The following is a 20853-nucleotide window of genomic DNA, read 5'->3' as shown; positions in this document are numbered from 1 at the left end:
GTTTAACCAATTACAGCTCCCTATACGAAGGGAAAGCAAGTGAGCAGGGATCTTGGACTTGTTTGAGAGAATACCCAACTGAACTGTAGTGGTGAAGGTCAGAAGCTGTCAGCTTGCTTGCACTCTGCCAAAAAGCTAAAATGCAGAGCCCTTTATTACTAGGAGGAACAATTCATTGGTTTCCAGCTGTTCTCGCAGAGACACAAGTAACATGTTGTTCAGAAATCTAGTCCAATATAATGTGGTCTCAGATCCAGCATTAGGTTGTTAAAAAGGACCAATATAAAAGTGAATTTAAATGCCAATTTGACAGTTTTCTCGTGGTGGAATCAAATGCAAAGGTTTGGGAGATAACCCTGCTTTCCTCTCCTATGTTTCCCCATTCATAAGCAAAATAACTACAGCAGGGTTACTGAATTCTTTGCCAAAACAGAAGTACCCAAGAAATTCTCCAAGGTCAGGCCAACACTATACTTAATGACTTCTCAGTTTTGTCAATCCATTGATTTCCTGTCCCCTTTTTGAACCTCTGCTTGCAACTTCTTTACGTTGCACATTTGAGAAGAGCTCAATGTCTGGAGAATCCATCACTTTTGAAAGTTCAAAGTAAATTTATCATCAAAGTACATATATGTCACCATATACAACACTGAGATTCATTTTCTTGCAGGCATACTCAATAAAGACAGTAACCATTATAGAATCAATGAAAGACCACACCAACAGGATGGACAACCGGTGTGCAAACAACAAACTGTGCAAATATAACAGAAAGAATAATAATTAATAATAAACAATAAGGTTATGGGAACATTTGGATGAGTTGAAGACACGATAGTAGTGATGAGAAGAGAATGCCAAAGGGTGTCAACACCAGAGAGAGATCCCATTCAATCCCTTTGCCTGAATTTGCTCCCTTATAGCCTACCCCAGCCCTCTTGTTGTTCTGAAAAGAATTGATTGCACTGAGTAGCTTCAAGGGGCAATCAATAAGCAGTATGAATGAATTGCCTTGCCCTCACTATTGAATGATGAGAGCAGTATACCAAATAATGGTCTCCTCTGTCCATGGCATTTCTCCTGCAGCCACTGAACAGAGGAAACAGTAATGATTGTAGATGTCCTGGATACGAAACCGCTCTGAACTTCAGGTTAAATGTGCTCACTTGATGTCTGCTTCCTTAATAAGGTCATCACAGCTAAATGTTTCCCACTGTACAGCAGGGACATCACTTGAGAGTTGTTATAATTGCTGTAACCACCCTGTTCTTGTAGAAGGTCAGTTTTGCACATGCTTATGCTGAGTTATAGACTCGCCTTTCGGCAGAGACCTGGCTGCCCATGCTTGCTGGGTTCAGGCAGAATGGATCATCAGATAAAACCCTATCCATAACAAACCTCTAGTGATCTCCTCCATTAAGTGTTCAGTATCTAGCACTTCTGTGACAGAAACCTTCACGGTGTCTAAACCCTCCCCGATGCAGATATTTTTCTTGAGTACGACTAATGTTTCACCCGTCTCTCTAGCTGGTTCTAACAATAGTTAATAGTCTTATTTTTCCTGCTGTAATTTTCAGTGTGACTGCTTAGCTGATGGTCCTATTGACTTTACAATCCCACTATTCATGTCCTTCATTTTCCCTGTGTTAGAGGGATTTATTAGTTTATTTGTGGTAGTATTTTGTTTTATGAGCTGCATGTGCTATATGTATACTGGGTGCACTATAGTCAGATGACAATAAACTTGAACTTGAATTTCAATGCAGGGGCCACCCTGCAGTAGAATTTGTCGAGCAGTACAAGTCACACTAAAAGCACATGTCTGTCATTTGCAATAGAAAATGGAAACAAATTAGCACTGGAAGTGCTGACAAAACTGGTGCTCACTGGGACAATTTAACAGACAATTTCACAGGTTCTTTCACAAGTTTTGCACCAAAACAACTTTTGGACAAACATATTAGACAAAAAGCAATTATCTTCAGTCACCCAGCCCGTATCGATCCCAAATTTGGCAATGTTCAGGCACAGTCCTGTTCAACCTTGTTTGCTATTTGTTCTGCAGCCTCCACGCTCTCTCACATATTTACCTTCTCTGTCCCTACAACCCTTGAAACTCCCTCTGCTCCACTAATTCTGGTCCCTTGAGCATTCCAAAATGTAATCACCCAACCAATGGCAGCCATGATTTAAACTACCTGAAACCTTGGAATGCCCATCTTAAAAGCCTTTTCTCAAAGCAGATCCTCAAAATCAATCCTTTTGATTATGTTTCTGATATGTCCGTCTTTGATTTATTGCCTAAGCATTTCTCAACACTCTATGAAGTATCTTGAGAAGTTGCACTACACCTAAAGAATGACAAGAGCACTAACTATTGTCACACATAGCAGTTCAATACGTTGCTGGTGGATGTGCCATGCCTACCTCAGCAACTGCATCATTTCCACCCCTTTATCAATGCACATCCCACTTTTATGTTGTACCAATCCTCCCTTTCTGTCAGCCTCGTTCTATCTGTCTCAAGAACAATATATCCCACTTCTCAATGTGTGTAAGTGTCACTTTTTGCACAGATACAGAATTGTACAAAAGTCTTAGGCAGATATATATAGCTGGGCAGCCTAAGACTTTTGCACAGAACTGTAGTAATTTTATATATTGCACTGTACTACCACAAAAAAAACAAATTTCATGACATACGTGAGTGATGATAAACCTGATTCTGATATGGGTCTCTATTGGACTGAGAGTGGGTAGGGGGCAAGGAGAGGGAAATCATGGGTGGGAAAAGGGGAAAGGAGAGGGGAAGGGGAGCAGGAAGCACCTGAGAGAGTTTCTTTAATGATCAATAAAACAATTGCTTGGAATCAAATGACCTTGCCTGATGTCTTATGTCTGGGTGTATGTGCACTCGTGCCACCACCTTAGGGGTGTGTGTGTGTGTGTGTGTATATATATATATATATATATATATATATATATATATATATATATATATATATATATATATATATAAATAAAAGACTTTTGCACAGTATTGTATTTAACAAACTTCTTCTAATTGAGATATCCTGGCATTAGAAAAGTGCTCAAGGAACTTCCACATTCAAATATCCTACATCATTGAAAGCAGATGAAGTTCCAATTATGATACTACCCAAGTACATTTGCTTTTCTAATTCAACATTGTGTAGATTGAGAAGTATTCAAATATATCTTAATGAGCTGATATATGATTATTTTAGGAGGAATAGAATTGTGTCTGACCTAGCATCCAGGAGCTTGGGATCCAGTGGAGGGTACATCGATCTCACAACATCGTCCACCCTAACAATAGACAGCAAAGGAAAGAAACACATTACTGAAAACTCCATGTTAGACGAAATCTTACCATACAGAGAGCAGTGAAAATATGTAACCAGTCCTCATAGAGGGATTGTAAGTGGAAAGGGTGAGCAATTTCAAGTTGCTGGATGTTAATATTTCTGAGGGTCTCTCCGGGGCCTGCCCAACATATCGATGCAGCTACAAAGAAGGCACAACAGCAGATACATTTCATTAGGAGTTTGAGGAGATTGTTATGTCACCAAAGACACTCACAAATTTCTACAGCTGTACCATGGAGAGTATTCCAACTGGCTGAATCACCATCTGGTAGGGGGGTGGTGGGTGGGGGCTACTGCACACATTTGAAATAAGCTGCAGAGAGTTGTGAACTCAGTCAGTTCCACCATGGGCACCAGCCTCCCCAGCATCCAGCACATCTTCAAGGAGCGATGCATCAAAAAGGTGGCGTCCATTATTAAAGACCCCATCACCCAGGATGTGGCCTCTTCTCATTGTTACCATTAGGAAGGAAGTACAGAAGCTTGAAGGCACACACTCAGTGATTCACTCCCCTCTGCTGTCCGATTTCTAAATGGACATTGAACTCATGAACACTACCTCACTACTTTTTAAATTTTTATTTGTGTACTACTTATTTAACTCTTTAATATATATATTTACTGTATATTAAATATCTATATATACTTACTGTAATTCAGTTTGTTTCTCTATTATGTTTTGCATTGTACATCTGCAAAGACAACAAATTTCACAACATATGCCAGTGATGTTAAACCTGATTCTGACAATGATTTTAATGTGGGAGCAGATAAATTATTTTGATTATCCTCAAGCTTGTCCTATTATTGCTGTCCCACCAAGCAGTGGAGATCCCTTAACTCCTTATTCTGGAGTCCTCTCCTTTATCGTCTCAGCCGTCTGGTGGCGCAATGGCATCGGCGCTGGACTCTGGAACGAAGGCTCCCGAGTTCAAATCCAAGTGGGGCCACCCCCGAGCACACTTTCCATCTGTGCCAGGTTGAGCGCCGAGCTAGCCACTCGGTGTCGTAAAAAAAAAGGCTCGAGTCAGGAACGTTCATACCATGGCCCGGTTAATCTGAAAGGAGACCAATCCTGACACCACGTGCCAGGCAAAAATGGCTGACTGACTGGTGTGACAAGCTAAAAAAAAATCATCTCAGCACTTGTATAGCTGAATCCTGTTGGACCTAGGTAAGGTAGCAAGGCTGTACAATATCGTGACCTTCCTGGTGAATCATTAGTTGCTGGACAAGATGTCATGACTGGTCTCTAAACAAGAGCTTGACATTAGTCCACTTACACCCATCCTCCACATCTGCTAACATCCAGATCCACTTTGCAGCCTGATTAATTTTGGTAAATAACAAGCAAGTTTCAAAATGATTTTGATGTAACTGCCTATAATGATTTGGAGGTACCTTTCTCCTCCTTTGCATGAAATTTCAAATTTCTTCTTTTACATTAAAGTTTCAAAAACATTGCCATGATTCTCCAGAGAACTTTAGTTCTGAGTGTTATTTGTTTACTTTTTGTTTGCATGATCTGCTTTTTTGCATATTGGGTATGTGAAAGGCTTTTTTAAAAATGGGTTCTAAGGGGTTTCTTTGTTTTTCTGGCTGTTTGTAAGATGATGAATTTCAAGGTTGTACTGTACATAGTATACATACTTTGAACTTCAATCCAAAGGAGAAGAGCAAGTGTCTAGTCCATTGCACTAGCTCAAATTCCACTATAAATTTATTTCCCTTCATCACCATTTGTGGGCATTGCAGGTGCTCTGTTGGCTTTTGCTGGCCAAGGCTCGCTCACCTTGGGCTAATCCTCTTTGCTACCACAATAATGTCACTCAGCCTGGCTGGCGATTTGATCTTTGCCCCTGATCCCATCGTCATGGCAACAAGTTTCTCAGTTAGAGTATGACATATCTGTAAAACAAAATGTAAATCCATCAGGATCAACATCAGTCTTTCTCAAACTGCCAAAATATTTCAAAAACATTTCAAAACAAAGTTTGTCTTAGATATGGCTGTGTGCATTTTTAACTGAAATTATAGCTGGTTGTTTATTCCTCCAAGTTTTCAGCTAGTGCCAAGGTCTTCAAATTGCACTCAGCATTTCTGGACAACTTTTCTTACTGCTATCGGAATCAGAGGGTTCCATCACAATCTTTCAACTCCTTTTCACACTGATGGAATACCCTCGCTTCATGGATGCCAGAGGCACAATAGATCAATGCAAATGACGTCGGGCCTGAATCATTTTCATGCTTCCTCACTCTTTGCAGTTTCCAAATTCTACTTTTGAAAAAATAACTTCAAATCTTCATTCATTTTTTTCTCATTCCTGCAGCTGCCAGCAATGAAATGAAAAAGAATTTGTGTTTACAATTTGATGTGTCAGTACTGCTTCCAAAAGGCATTTGACAAGGTGCCACGGAAGGACTGGTGCATAGATCCAAAGTCTATGGTATCATAGGAAGTGTGTCAGAATGGATTGAAAACTGACAATCTCATAGAAAACAAAGAGCTGGAATAAATGGGTCCTTTTCCGACTGGAAATATTGGAAGACGACTGAAGAAAGTTTGCAATTGTTCACTCTTTACATTAAAGACTTTCAGGCTTCTTGTTTTGTTGCTTCCTGTAAGGAGACGAGTCTCAAGGTTATATAACTTATACATAGTTTGATAATAAATGTACTTTGAACTTGGCAGAAGGAACATTGGGTAAGTTTTCTAATTTTTCTGATATCAGAATGGGTGGAAGGCACAGAGCCACAAGCATACTGTAATTCTGCAGTAGGATATTGATTGAGTGGAAAACAATGGAGTTTAATGTGAGGAAGTATAAGGTCATTAATTAGGTGAGAGAAATCAAACTGACAATTATTATCTAAGTGGAGAGAGACCACAAGGCTAAGCGACCTTGGTGTTCCATGGTATGAATCAGACAGAGGACTAACAAGTACAGTAGTTAAGAAGGCCAACAGCATTTCAGCTTTCATTGCAAAAGTGTTGGAGTTTAAAAATAAGGAGGTTTTGTTGCAATGTGTTGGTGAGGCCTCACCTTTATTTTAATTTCAGTCCCCCTACCTAAAACACATAATGGCATTGGAGTTCGTCTAGGCTTATTCCTGGGGTGAGATCATTGCCCTTCCAAGAGAGATTAAATAGTTTTGGTCCATATTCTTATTTTTATTTACTTACTGAGATACAGTGCTGAATAGGCCTTTCTGGCCCTTCAAGCCACACCATCCCCTGATTTAACCCTAGACTTATCACAGGACAATTTATAATGCCCAATTAACCTACCAACTGGTATGTCTTTGGACTGTGGGAGGAAACCAAAGCAGCTGGAGGAAACCCACGTGCAAACTCCTAACTCGGGTCACTAGTACTGTAAAGCATTGTGCTAACCACTACACCACCATGCCATCCAATTCCTTGGATTTCCTTGGAGTCTAAAGAATGAGGAATGACTTTATGCAAATATAAGAGATCTTGTTAGAGCAGAGGTTGGGATGTTTTCACTAGCAGGGGAATCTTGAACATGGATATAACTACCAGGTGAGAGGTCAGACATTTAATACTGAGGGAAGTAGAAATTTCTTCTCACAGAGTGTGGAGAACCTGTGGAATTCTCTGCCTCAGCAAGTGGTGGAAGCTAATTAAATGGAAGTTAAAGTGCAGGTGGATGAAAATGTGATTGATTGAGGACTAGAGGGGTCTAGAGAAATGGCATAGAAGAGAAGCTGAGTCCAGGAGAGGTCAGCCAAGATCATATTAAATGGAAGGACAAACTTGAACGTCCAGAAGGCTTACTCCTATTCCTATTTTCTTACGTTCTTGTGTTATTGCATGGCACTACGAAATTCCTGTTACATATTTTTCATTGCACAGTATGAAACAAAAAATGCAGCATAATGGATATAAGACCATAAGACGTAGGAGCAGAATCAGCCCATCTGGCCCATCGAGTTTGCTCTGCTATTCAATCATGGCTGTTCCTTTGTTTTTCCCTCTTCAGCCTCACTCCCTAGACTTCTCCCTGTAACCTTTGATGCCGTGACCAATCAAGAACCTGTGAATCTCTGCCTTAAATACACCCAATGACCTGGCCTCCACAGCTGCCTGTGGTAACAAATTCCACAAAATCACCACCCTCTGGCGAAAGAAATTACTCTCCTTTATACAAATGAATGCCCCTCTATCCTGAGGTTGTGCATGCCCTCTGGTCCTATACCCCCCACCATGGGAAACATCTTTTCCACATCTACTCTGTCTAGGCCTTTCAACATTCAAAAGGTTTCAATGAGATTCCCCCCCCCCACCCCCACATCCTTCTAACTTCCAGTGAGTACAGACCCAGAGATCAAACGCAGAGATCAAATAATAATTCATTCATTCCTGGAATCATCCTTGTGAACCTCCTCTGAACCCTCTCCAATGCCAGCACATCTTTTCTTAGATAAGGAGCCCAAAACTGTTCAAGGTGAGGCCTCACCAGTGCCTTATAAAGCCTCACAGCAGCTACTGTTTGGAAGCCTGTATATAACTGCCATCAGGGTCCTTTTACCCTTGCAGTTTCTTTACTCAGTCCAAAAGGATTCAACATCTTCCGATCCTATAATTTGGGTTTAGGAATCTGGGGGATGGGAGTAGGAGGTGGACAGATAGATGCTCAATTGGGTTCTGGTGAGGAAGATCTAAGGGAAGACTTAGCATAATAATGAATTGGTATTTCTGTTGTCTGAAGATTGTTGCTTTAAGGGAAGGTTGAAAATTGTGGTTTCAATCATTTGGGGAGGTGGTAGACAGGGATATTTTGGTGAAGGGGGTTCACAGATCAGTGAATGTATGTACGAGTGTGTGAGGACTCTAAGGACAGAAGACATTTCCTTAAGGGGCATTCTGCCAGCGTTAATAAAACCTTAGTGTTCCAGAAATGTCCAATTTCAGGCACTCTCAGGATACTATGACTTATTTCCCTCGCAATGGAGTATTAGGCAGGAATTACATCACCAATGTATTTGACATGAACATCACAAAAGTCATGTGTGTGCAACACAGTCAGGCAGTGCCAAGCCAAAATTCTGAAGCAATTTGAAATGATCTGAAAGTTGTTTCAAGGTCATATCAATAGATCTATTTGAATTTTGTGGCCTCATGGGTTAAATCAACAAAGCATAAAGAAATGGATTATTCCTGATCCTAAATAACGAACTTTGACATTTCATTTTGATTTCAAATAAACAATATCAAAGTTCTTACCTTGAGAATTTCAATGCAATGTGACACCAAGCCCCTAGAAAAGACAAGTTTACCTGTTACACATTTTCAACTGTAGAAGTCAATCCAAACACCAAACATTGTTTAAATCACTGTTAAGTCCCACACCATCTCACATGATAAGGAGGTATAAAATAAAAATGGAAACAGGTTAATTCTGATGAAAGCATGTCACCCAGAATGTTAACATCCACAGATTCTGCCTGGCCAGCTGAGTATTTGTGTGGCATCTTCACTTTTTATTCCCACTGACAATATAGTGGGACTACAATGTTCAAAAGCCATTAGGTTCAGAGAATGCAATTATTCTGGCATTAGGCACTATTGAAGTCAAGTGATAAATAATTTTCACTCTCAGCAGGTAATCATTCCAATCTTAACCAAAACAAAAATCACCTCTCACAAAATTATTTTATTCATCTCAAAATATCTTCCATAATACTTTTAATCACACAGTTTTCACATCAGTTTCATCTTGTTGTCAAGTGTAACTCAACTCTATTAAAGAAGCTTCCATCTGCATTAGCATAACCCTGTGGAAAGTCTACGCCAGTGTGACAGATTGGGCCGAAACAATCTACTGTCACTCCCTCATTTTTTAGTCACTTCCTTATCTCAGTATATAAAATGTCAAAGCAAGTGTAGGCCACGTGGCTCCACCATTCATGGAGGCCATCTTCCACCTCAATGGCATGTTTAGAGATGTCACACACTCCTAATGAGACATGGAGCCAGAGAAAGGAAAAATCAAATGGCAATTTGCAACTAAGATGCTTTTTTTAAATCTCCTTAAGATAAAATCCGCAAAGGAAACAGCATTATGAAGGACCCCATGCATTCCTCATACAATCTCTTCTCCCTCCTGCCATCTGGGAAAAGGCACTGAAGCATTCGGGCTCTCACGACCAGACTATGTAACAGTTTCTTCCCCCAAGCTATCAGACTCCTCAATACCCAGAGCCTGGACTGACACCTTACTGCCCTACTGTCCTGTTTACTATTTATTGTAATGCCTGCACTGTTTTTGTGCACTTTATGCAGTCCAGTGTAGGTCTGTAGTCTAGTGTAGCTTTCTCTGTGTTGTTTTTTTTTATTATTACATAATTCAGTCTAGTTTTTGTACTGTGTCATGTAGCACCATGGTCCTGAAAAACATTGTCTCATTTTTACTGTGTACTGTACCAGCAGTTATGGTCGAAATGACAATAAAAGTTGACTCGACTTGACTTGACGAAGTAGCTAAAATAAAGAACTTTTGTAGGTAGTTTTGAGGAAGTAGAGAGGCTCCAGAAGAACTTAGACAGATTAGGAGAATGGGCAAAGAAATTGCAGGCATATGAAATACAGTGTCAGGAAGTGTATGATCATGCATTTTGGTAGAATAAGTAAAAGGGTTGACTATTTTCTAAATGGAGTGAAAATTCAAATATCTGAGTTGCAAAGGGACTTAGGAGCCCTCATGCAGGATTCCCCAAATGTTAATTTGCAGGTTGAGTCTGTGGTGAGGAAGGCAAATGTGATATTCACATTCATTTCAAGAGGACGAGAATACCAAAGCAAGTTGAGGCTTGATAAAGCACTGGTGAGGTTTCACTTGGAGTATTGTGAGCAGCTTTGGACCCCTCGTCTTGGAAAGGATATCTGACACGAGGGAGGATTCAAAGGAGGTTCATGAGAATTATTCCAGGATTTAACTGCTTGTCATATGAAGAGCATTGATAGCTCTGGGCCTATATTCACTGGAATTCAGAAGAATGGTGAAATTCACAAGAAGAGTGGCTGTGGAGAAGATGGTGGGAGAGTCTAGAACCAGAGGACACAGCCTCAGAATAGAAGGGCGTCCTTTTAGAACAGAAGATGAGGAGGAATTTCTTTAGCCAGAGAGTGGTGAATGTATGGAATTCACTGCCACAGGCAGCTGTAGAGGCCAAGTCTTCATGTATATTTAAGGTAGAGGTTGATAGATTATTGATTAGCCAGGGCATGAATGGATATGGGGAGAAAGTTGAGGCTTCCTCACTAAATATATTTAAGAAACAGTTAGATAGGTTTTTACATAGTAGGGGAATTAAGGGTTATGGGAAAAAGGCAGGTAGATGGAGCTGAGTTTACGGACAGATCAGCCATGATCTTATTGAATGGTGGGACAGGTTCAATGGGCCAAATGGCCTACTTCTGGCTCCTATTTCTTATGTTCTTATGTAAAGGCAAGAGATTGGGGCTGAGAGGAAAAATGCATCAGCGAAGATGAAATAGTGGCGCAGACTCGATGGGCCAAATGGCCTAATTCTGCTCCTATACCTTATGGTCTTATATAACTAGGGTGCCTAAGAGTTTTGCACAATACTGCAGTAATTTTATGTATTACTCTGTACTACTGCCACACAACAAAAAAACAAATTTCATGACATATGTGAGTGATGACAAACCTGGTTCTGATATGGGTCTCTGTTGAGGACTGAGAGTGGTAAGGGGACAGAAAGAGGGGAATCACGGTTGGAAGAAGGGCAAGGGAGAGGGCAGGGAGCAGGAAGCACCAGGGAGTCTTTCTTTAATGATCAATAAACCAATTGTTTGGAATCAAATTACCTTGACCTTGCCTGGTGTCTCAGGACTGGGTGTGTCTGCACCCACACCATACCACCCCGCCAGCACTCCTTCTCTCCTACCTGTCCCACACCCATCCCGCAGCACTCCACCCTCACCATTCCCAACATCCTTTGTTCCCGCCAGCTTTGCAAACTCTCTCTCCACTCCACATTGACAAATAAAGTACTGAGCAAAATATTTAGGCAACCTAGCTATCTAAACATAAGCCAAAGACCTTTACATAGTACTGCACAAGCTGAAACCTACAAAGAACTGCTCCCCATTCCTTTTAACCTCACCAGGGCTCAGCTTAACTTGCTCTCTTTAAGATCTCTGGGTTCACTGGAAATTCTATTATACTTCTGTGTGAAATTCAAATGTGTTCTGGTATTAATTGGATTAAAATCCAACAGTGCAGAAAACCTCCTGGTCCACCAGTTCCAAAGTCTAAGAGGTGCCAGATCATCAGCTGTTTCACATTTACCTGAAAGGCAGATAGGATGTCTGCTTGGGATCTCATCTGACAGCTGGTACCTCTGAGAGTGCAACCTCCTCTCCCCACTGCACTAAACAACTCCCCAACTATTTGGTGGTCATCTAAAAGCAGACAGGCACCTGGTCTTTGGTTAAAATCCCTTGTAGTAATGGATATGAATGTTTGGCACCACAGTAGCACAGTGGTTAGCGTGACGCTGTTACAGCTCGGTCCCAGCGTCCTCATCCCCATGGAATGCGTGGTCCTCCGATTTCTTCCCACAGTCCAAAGATATCTCAGTTAGTAGGCTAATTGGTCATTGTAAATTATCGTATGATTAGGTTAAGGTTAAATTAGACAATAGACAATAGGTGCAGAAGTAGACCATTTGGCCCTTCGAGCCTGCACCGCCATTTTGAGATCATGGCTGATCAATTCCTATCAATACCCGGTTCCTGCCTTGTCCCCATATCCCTTGATTCCCCTATCCATAAGATACCTATCTAGCTCCTTCTTGAAAGCATCCAGAGAATTGGCCTCCACCATCTTCCGAGGCAGTGCATTCCAGACCCCCACAACTCTCTGGGAAAAGAAGTTTTTCCTTAATTCTGTCCTAAATGACCTACCCCTTATTCTCAAACCATGCCCTCTGGTACTGGACTCTCCCAGCAGCTGGAACATATTTCCTGCCTCTATCTTGTCCAATCCCTTAATAATCTTATATGTTGCAATCAGATCCCCTCTCAATCTCCTTAATTCCAGTGTGTATAAGCCCAGTCTCTCTAACCTCTCTGCATAAGACAGTCCGGACATCCCAGGAATTAACCTCGTGAATCTACGCTGCACTTCCTCTACAGCCAGGATGTCCTTCCTTAACCCTGGAGACCAAAACTGTACTGGTGAACAAAATTGGGGGCTGTCGGGGGTTGCTGGGCTGGAAGGGCCTGTTCAGTGCTGTTTATCTAATTTTTTTATTAATATATTTACTTGATCACTGTTCTTAGCACATTTAAAGAAAAATGAATGATTGGTTAATCAGACAGCAAGGGGCCTGCACTATATACATACGAAGCATCCTCTATCCACTCTTCATTTTCCAGGATTGCCTCAATGTGAGGGTTGGTGATAACAACGTCATCCAGTTCCAGTTCTGAGGGCTCGCTCTGGGTCTCCATTGCTCCAATCAGGTCCACTGTTGGTCTGTTGGAAAGATGAAGCAGAAGTTAATACATGGCACCAAAGAGCATGCGTTGGAGAGAACAAGTATTAATAACTAGTCTTTGATGTCTATCTGGGTGGAATGCGGTTGCTGAATTAGGAAGGGGGAAATAGACAAGGATTCCAACACTACCTAGTGAAGATTCACATCTGCAGATACAGCATATAAGATCAGATCTGGCTGTGGTTGAATATTTTTGTATTCTGATGCACTAATTATGCAGAGTCAATTTTTAATCCTGGCAGCTATGTAGCATGTAATCATTTTCAATACTGCAAAACAGAGAAATGTGCCATATATCTGCAAATACCTATTTTCATCTGTTGCAACCTGACTCCCTCTGCTGGTCAGTTTTCATTTGTTTGTTTATTGATTTACTGAGATACAGCGTGGACTAGGCCCTTCCAGCCCTACCAATCAGCAATCCCCAATTTAACCCCATGGCACAATTTACAATGACCAGAATATTCAAGGACATTTTCAACCTCTCACTGCTATGGGCAGAAGTTCCCACTTGCTTCAAAAAGGCAACAATTATACCAGTGCCTAAGGAGAATAATGTGGGCTGCCTTAATGACAACTGCCTAGTAGCACTCACATCGACAGCGATGAAATGCTTTGAGGGGTTGGTCATGACTAGACTGAGCTCCTGTCTCAGCAAGGACCTGGACCCATTGCAATTTGCCCACCGTCACAATAGGTCAATGGCAGACGCAATCTCAATGGCTCTCCACACAGCTTTAGACCACCCGGACAACACAAACACCTACGTTAGGATGCTGTTCATCGATTATTGCTCAGAATTTAATACCATCATTCCCACAATCCTGATTGAGAAGTTGCAGAACCTGGGCCTCTGTACCTCCCTCTGCAATTGGATCCTCAATTTCCTAACCGGAAGACCACAATCTGTGTGGATTGGTGATAATATCTTCTCCTCACTGCCGATCAACACTGATGCACCTCCGCCGTATGTGCTTATCCCACTGCTCTATTCTCTCCATACCCATGACTGTGTGGCTAGGTATACCTCAAAAACTATATATGAATTTGCTGATGATACAACCATTATTGGTAGAATCTCAGGTGGTGATGAGAGGGCGTGCAGGAGTGAGATGTGCCAATTAGTGGAATGGTGCCGCAGCAACAACCTGGTACTCAATGTCAGTAAGACGAAAGAACTGATTGTGGACTTCAGGAAGGGTAAGACGAAGGAACACATACTAATCGTCGTAGAGGGATCAGAAGTGGAGAGAGTGAGCAGTTTCAAGTTCCTGGGTGTCAAGATCTCTGAGGATCTAACCTGGTCCCAACATATTGATGTAGTTACAAAGAAGGCAAGACAGAGTCTATACTTCATTAGGAGTTTGAAGAGATTTAGCATGTCAACAAATACACTCAAGAACTTCTGTAGTTGTACCGTGGAGAGCATTCTGACAGGCTGCATCACTGTCTAGTATGGAGGGGCTACTGCACAGGACCGAAAGAAGCTGCAGAGGGTTGTAAATTTAGTCGGCTCCATCTTGGGTACTAGCCTACAAAGTACTCAGGACATCTTCAAGGAGCGTTGTCTCAGAAAGGCAGTGTCCATTATTAAGAACCTCCAGCACCCAGGGCATGCCCTTTTCTCACTGTTACCATCAGGCAGGAGATACAGAAGCCTGAAGGCACACACTCAGTGATTCAGGAACAGCTTCTTCCCCTCTGCTATTCAATTTATGAATCGACATTGAACCCATGAACACTATCTCACTTTTTTTAAAATTTCTACTTCTGCACTACTTACTTAACTATTTAATATGTGTGTTTTTTCCTCTATTATTATGTATTGCAATGTACTGCTGCTGTGAAGACAACAAGTTTCATGACATATGCCAGTGGTATTAAACCTGATTCTGACTCTGATTGGTAGTGTGGCTTCTTCCAACTGTTTTGCATCATTGCATTTATAGACCGCTTGGATCTGAAGTGGGACAGGGAGCTAGTGTCTTAGAGTCCCTGCCTTTCACTGGTGGATATTTGACACTGGTGGAAGATTACAGGGCTGCCAGACCTTGGTGAGCAGCGACATCTAGTTTACTAATAACAATTGAAAGGAGCCTACCAATACGCTCTATCGATTGGCCACTTATTTCCAGGGCCAATGAGTCACACGTCACTGAAAATTATCCATTTACTAAGTTAGCAGGGAGATTGTTGGTTTAGCTACTGGTGATTCTGATAAGATTCTGATTCCAGTAAGATGGTGGCACACTTGGACACAATGTCCTCTTCAGGGCCAACCAAAGGAATTATCGTTTTTTTAAACTTCTTGTTTATGATTTCAGGAGAATGTTGGACATCAAGAACATGGCATCCATGCTGGGTTGGGGGCTAGCCCCTCCTGTCAGTGCTGCTCTCCAGTATTCGCTCGGTGGAAGGCAAGCTGGATTGTGTGCATGTGTTCATCTGCAGACTGCTGAGGGATTTTTCTTGCTGACAACATTCCTACTCCATCAGTCTATGGGACATGTTACTTGGGCACTTGGACTATATATATTTTTGTGTGTGACTGTATGTTTACTTGCTATGTGCTATATATGTGCCTTGTGCTGTCGGTACTGTGTTTTTCACCTTGGCCTTGGAGGAACATTGTTTCATTTGGCCATATCCATGTACAGTTGAATGATAATTAAACTTAAACTTGAACTTGTGACAAGAGTTATGGGGTGTGTGCTTAGCCCACTGCTCTACTGTCTATATACACATGACTGTGTGGCTAGGCACAGCTCAAATACCATGCATAAATTTGCTGATGAAACAACCATTGTTGGTAGAATACCAGATGGAGATGAGAGGGCATACAGAAGCGAGATATGTTCACTAGTGGAGTGGTGCCGCAGCAACAACCTGGCACTCAGCGTCAGTAAGACGAAAGAGCTGATTGTGGACTTCAGGAAGGGTAAGACGAAGGAACACATACCAATCCTCATAGAGGGATCAGAAGTGGAGAGAGTGAGCAGTTTCAAGTTCCTGAGTGTCAAGATCTGTGATGAGCTAATCTGGTCCCAACATATCGATGCAGGTACAAAGAAGGCAAGACAGCGACTATGCTTCATTAGGAGTTTGAAGAGATTTGGTATATCAACCAAAACACTCAAAAACTTCCATAGATGTACCATGGAGAGCATTCTGACAGGCTGCATCACTGTCGGGTATGGAGGGGGAGGTACTACTGCACAGGACTGAAAGAAGCTGCAGAAGGTTGTAAATTTAGTCGCCTCCATCTTGGATACTAGCCTACAAAGTACCCACATCATCTTCAAGGTGCGGTGTCTCAGAAAGGCAGTGTCCATTATTCAAGACCCCCAGCACCCAGGGCATGCCCTTTTCTCACTGTTACCATCAGGGAAGGAGGTAAAGAAGCCTGAAGGCACACACTCAGTGATTCAGGAACAGCTTCTTCCCCTCGGCCATCCGATTCCTAAATGGACATCGTACCTGTGAACACTACTTCATTTTTTAAATATATATTATTTCTGTTTTTGCACAATTTTTAATCTATTCAATATACTTATACTGTAATTGATTTATTTATTTTTACTTTTTTTCTTCTACATTATGCTTTGCATTGAACTGCTGCTGCTACGTTAACAAGTTTCATGTCACATGCCAGTGATAATAAACCTGATTCTGATTACACAGCATTAGTACATTGTAATATATAATAATGAAAACTGTAAATTACAGTCAGTAATACACACACACACACACACACACGTGGAGTGACCATCAGCCACCCCCTGTGCATGGATGACATCAAGCTGTATGGCAGAAATGAAAGAGACATTGAATCACTCATCCACCTGACGAGGGTGTGCAGCAGAGATGTCAGGATGTCATTTGGACTGGAAAAGAGCAGCCGGATGGTAGTGAAAAGAGGCAAACTCATCAAGACTGAAGGAGTCAAGTTACCTGAAGGCCATATACCAAATGTACAGGACAGCTACAAATACCTAGGGATCCTGCAGGGTCATGAAAGCCATGATAAGGACACAAGGAAGGCTGCAACATCCAACTACCTGCAAAGAGTGAGACAGGTCCTAAAAAGCCAGCTGAATGGGAAGAACAAGATCAGAGCCATCAACACATTTGCCCTACCAGTCATCCGACACCCAGCCGCAATAGTGTGTTGGCCCAGGAACCAGCTGGAAGCCACTGACATGAAGACCCAGAAACTACTAATGATACATGGAGGATTCCATACAAAGTCCAATGTCAAGCAGCCATATACCCACTGGAATAAAGGAGTATGGGGACTTAGAAGTGACAAACACACGGTCCTAGAAGAAATATGAAACATCCATGAGTATGTCAGGAAGACGGCTGCTAAGGACAACCTGCCAGGAGAATAGACAGCAGACAGGGGATATGGAAATGGAAGTGGGTGAAGCAGAGCCGGAGGACCAGAGGCCATGGCAGGGCAAGCCCCTGCAGGGGATGCATCATCGCCTGATAGTCGCCGTGGTTGACATAAGAAAGTCCTACCAATAACAGGAAATGGCAGGGCTGAGGGACAGCACAGAGGCGCTGTTCATGACTGCACAAGAACAGGCGGTGTGCATGAGCAATAGAAGCAGGGGTCTATCACACCAGACAAATCTCAAAATGCAGACCGTGCAAGGGATCTGCTGAAACCATCCAGCACACAGTAGCAGGTGTAAGAGCGCACTTCCAGTAACAGCAAGGATACTGCGCTGAACCCTCAAGCTTCCAGGCTTCCGATAGAGGACCCAAGATTGAGGGGAAAAATATATGTACACACCACCCATAAGGGGTGAGAAAAATATTAAATAGTTAAATTAAATAAGTAGTGCAAAAAAAAAGTAGTGAGGTAGTGTTCCTGGGTTGAATTTCATCAGAAGTCGGATGGCAGAGGAGAAGAATCTCTTTCTGAATCATTGAGTGAGCACCTTCAGGCTCCTGTACGTCCTCCCTGATGGTAGCAATGAGAAGAGGTAATGACCAAGGTGATGTGGGTCCTTAATAAAGGACGTCACTTTTTGAAGATGTCCTCAATGTTGGGGAGGCTAATGCCCATGATTAAACTGACTGAGTTTTCAACTTTCTGCAGCTTATTTCAATCCATTCAGTGTCCACCCCGATACCAGACGGTGATGCAGGCAGTTAGAATGCTCCCCACGGTACGTCTGTAGAAATTTGCGAGTCTCTTTGGTGACTGAATCTCCTAAAACTCCGAATGAAATATATCTGCTGTTGTGCGTTCTTTGTAGCTGCATCGATATGTTGGGAGCAGGTTAGATCCTCAGAGATGTTAACACCCAGGAACTTGAAGCTGCTCACTCTCCCCACTTCTGATCCCCCCATGAGGATTGGTTTGTGCTCCCTCGTCTTACCCTTTCTGAAGTTCATAATCAGTTCTTTGGTCTTACTGATATTGACCAAACAGCTTTCAACTAGCTGAGATATCTCACTCCTGTATGCCTTCTCGTCTCTATTTGAGATTCTGCCAACGATGGTTGTTTCATCAGCATTTGAGCTGTGCCTAGCCACACAGTCATGGGTGTAGAGAGTAGAGCACGGTTTGCTGCAAAACAACAAGTTCCATGTAATCTAATAAACCTGATTCTGACTCTGACTGATTCTCTCCCTTATTAATGTTTTGTTAACTCAGATTCACTTGCTGCACAGCTACCAATACCAAGAGGTACAGATTGGCAAGGAATACTGGCTTTAATTGAAGTTAGCCAATTGCTAACTATTGACCTTTTGCTGATTGATCCAAATAATCAACAGAAAGCCACAGTGTGAAGCCATTGAAAGGAGGTGGTAACCTGAAGCATGTCTGTTGCCAGCAGGCTAATCATACCATATGCCTTGAGATTCCTGCTCTGTGTCTGGGAGCATTCAAAATTAGTCCCATTGAAACTGACTGGCTGACATTGATTCTAACAGGCTGCATCATGGTCAGATATTGGGGAGGGGGGAAGCGGTACTACACAGGATCAAAATAAGCTACAGAGAGTTGTAAACCTAGTCAGCTCTATTATGGGCAGCAGCCTCTATAGTACCGTCAAGCACCTCAGAAAGGTGGTGTCCATCATTAAGAACCCCCAACACCCTGGTCATGCCTTGTTCTCATTGTTACTATCAGGAAGGAGGTACAGAATCTTGAAGACACACATTCAGTGATTCAGAAATAGCTTCTTCCTCTCAGCCATCTGATTTCTGAATGGATGTTATTTAACTATTATATATATAAAAATAAATTTATTTACTGTTATTCATGTTTTTTTCCTATTTTCAAGTATTGCATTGTACTGCTGCCACAAACACAACAAACTTCATGACATATGGCAGTGATATTAAACCTGATTCTGACTCTGAACCCAAACCCCAAATACCTTTTGGAAGCAATACACTGCATGAAAGAGCAATGGTAATGTTAATGGTAATTGTTTCTGCACTTGTAGAACTAGTCTATTTGACTTGAGGTTCATGATTCATTGTTTAAGCAGCTGAAAACCAAAGCACTTAAGCAAACATTTGGCTAATGTTTAACACAATTTACTGACACCAAACTTTGAGGTGCGGTCCAGTCTGTACCTCTCACTGCACAAACACATCAAGTACTTTCTTTAACATAACAATGACATTTTAACCATCTTCAGGTTGAAATTTTGAAGTTACAAATGAGTTTTTCTAATTTATTTTGCATTTTGTAAATAAACAGATATAATAATATATAAAATTGAATATGAGAAAGTCGGCAGATGCTGGAAATCAAGAGCAACACACACAAAATGCTGAAAGAACTCAGCAGGTCAGACAGCATCTATGGAAAACGGTCAAAGTTTTGGGTCAAGATCTTTATCAGGAAAGGAAGTGGGGGGAAGATGCCAGAAAAAGAATGTGGGGGGGGGGGGAGAAGAGGGGAAGAATTACAAACTAGAAGGTGATAGGTGAAGCCAGGTGAGTGGGGGAGGAGGAAATGAAGTCAGAAGCTGGGAGGTGAATGCTGAGTTTTTCCAGCATTTTGTGTGTGTTGCATATAAAACTGCATGTTCAAACTTCACAAGGCCAATGATAAATGCACTGACAGGCAGTGGATATATGGCTAGATGTTCATAATGTTAGTGTGATCACATCAGTTAGTACTTTGGTAATAATACATTGGAGCTTGTGGATTTTCCAGTGACTGCAGTCTCATACTTGCACAATGGACAGTGAGAAAATGCATTTATATAAAGTCTTTCACACACTTGAGAGATATCCTTACAGGCTTGAAAGTCAAAGTCAAAGATAACCGCTGTGCTTAAGACACAGGTTGATAGATTCTTGAATGGTCAGGGCATGAAGGGGAGAAGGCAGGAGATTGAGGCTCAGAGGGAAAATGGATCAGCCACGATGAAATGGCGGAGCAGACTCAATGGGCCAAATGGCCTGATTCTGCTCCTATATCTTACAGTCTTATGGCTATGGAGCTGGGCTTTCCACCATGGTACTGTATATCAAATGACCATCTCTCATAAATTAACAGGTTTTCTTAGAACAAATATGTTGTTTCCAGCACAGCAAAAAGTAAAGTAGAATTAAAAATTAAATACATTTTCAAAATGGACCATGCCTCTCTGCTGGTTGAGACTTACTTTGAGTCAAACTGGTGCAATAGATTGCTGGGCTGGCAGTATCGATGTCTACAGACAACCACAAGAGCCACAAATGATGCCAGGAATATTGTTGCAAGGACTCCAATTGCCACGATAACCACCGTCTCCATGGCAATAGCACAGTGTACTGTATGTTTTAAGTTGGATGATCCTCTGTATTTCTATAGATGCTTTTAAGACTTCATTTTATCTGAAATTTAAGTAAAATGGTGACATTTCATTGACTTTGTTATGAAGTATTTC

At 41.8% G+C, this 20853-nt stretch overlaps 1 protein-coding gene across 4 annotated transcripts in view; it reads right to left on the bottom strand.

Annotated features, from left to right (window-relative positions):
• tmem98 (transmembrane protein 98) overlaps positions 1-20853 on the bottom strand; it is a 65645-nt gene that overhangs the window by 5661 nt on the left and 39131 nt on the right. For all 4 annotated transcript variants that reach the window (XM_073070689.1, XM_073070690.1, XM_073070688.1 and 1 more), the window contains 5 exons: positions 20590-20800; positions 12790-12921; positions 8640-8673; positions 5182-5297; positions 3271-3330 (listed from right to left, as the gene is read on the bottom strand). In XM_073070689.1, the coding sequence (XP_072926790.1) occupies positions 3271-3330; positions 5182-5297; positions 8640-8673; positions 12790-12921; positions 20590-20720 (473 nt within the window). In that variant the 5' untranslated portion in view covers positions 20721-20800. The remainder of the gene's footprint in view (positions 1-3270; positions 3331-5181; positions 5298-8639; positions 8674-12789; positions 12922-20589; positions 20801-20853) is intronic.

This window comes from Hemitrygon akajei, chromosome 18 (assembly GCF_048418815.1).
Source record: "Hemitrygon akajei chromosome 18, sHemAka1.3, whole genome shotgun sequence".
Lineage (NCBI taxonomy): Eukaryota > Metazoa > Chordata > Chondrichthyes > Myliobatiformes > Dasyatidae > Hemitrygon > Hemitrygon akajei.
Note: the sequence above shows the minus strand (reverse complement) of the source record. Positions and strands in the feature narration are given on the sequence as shown.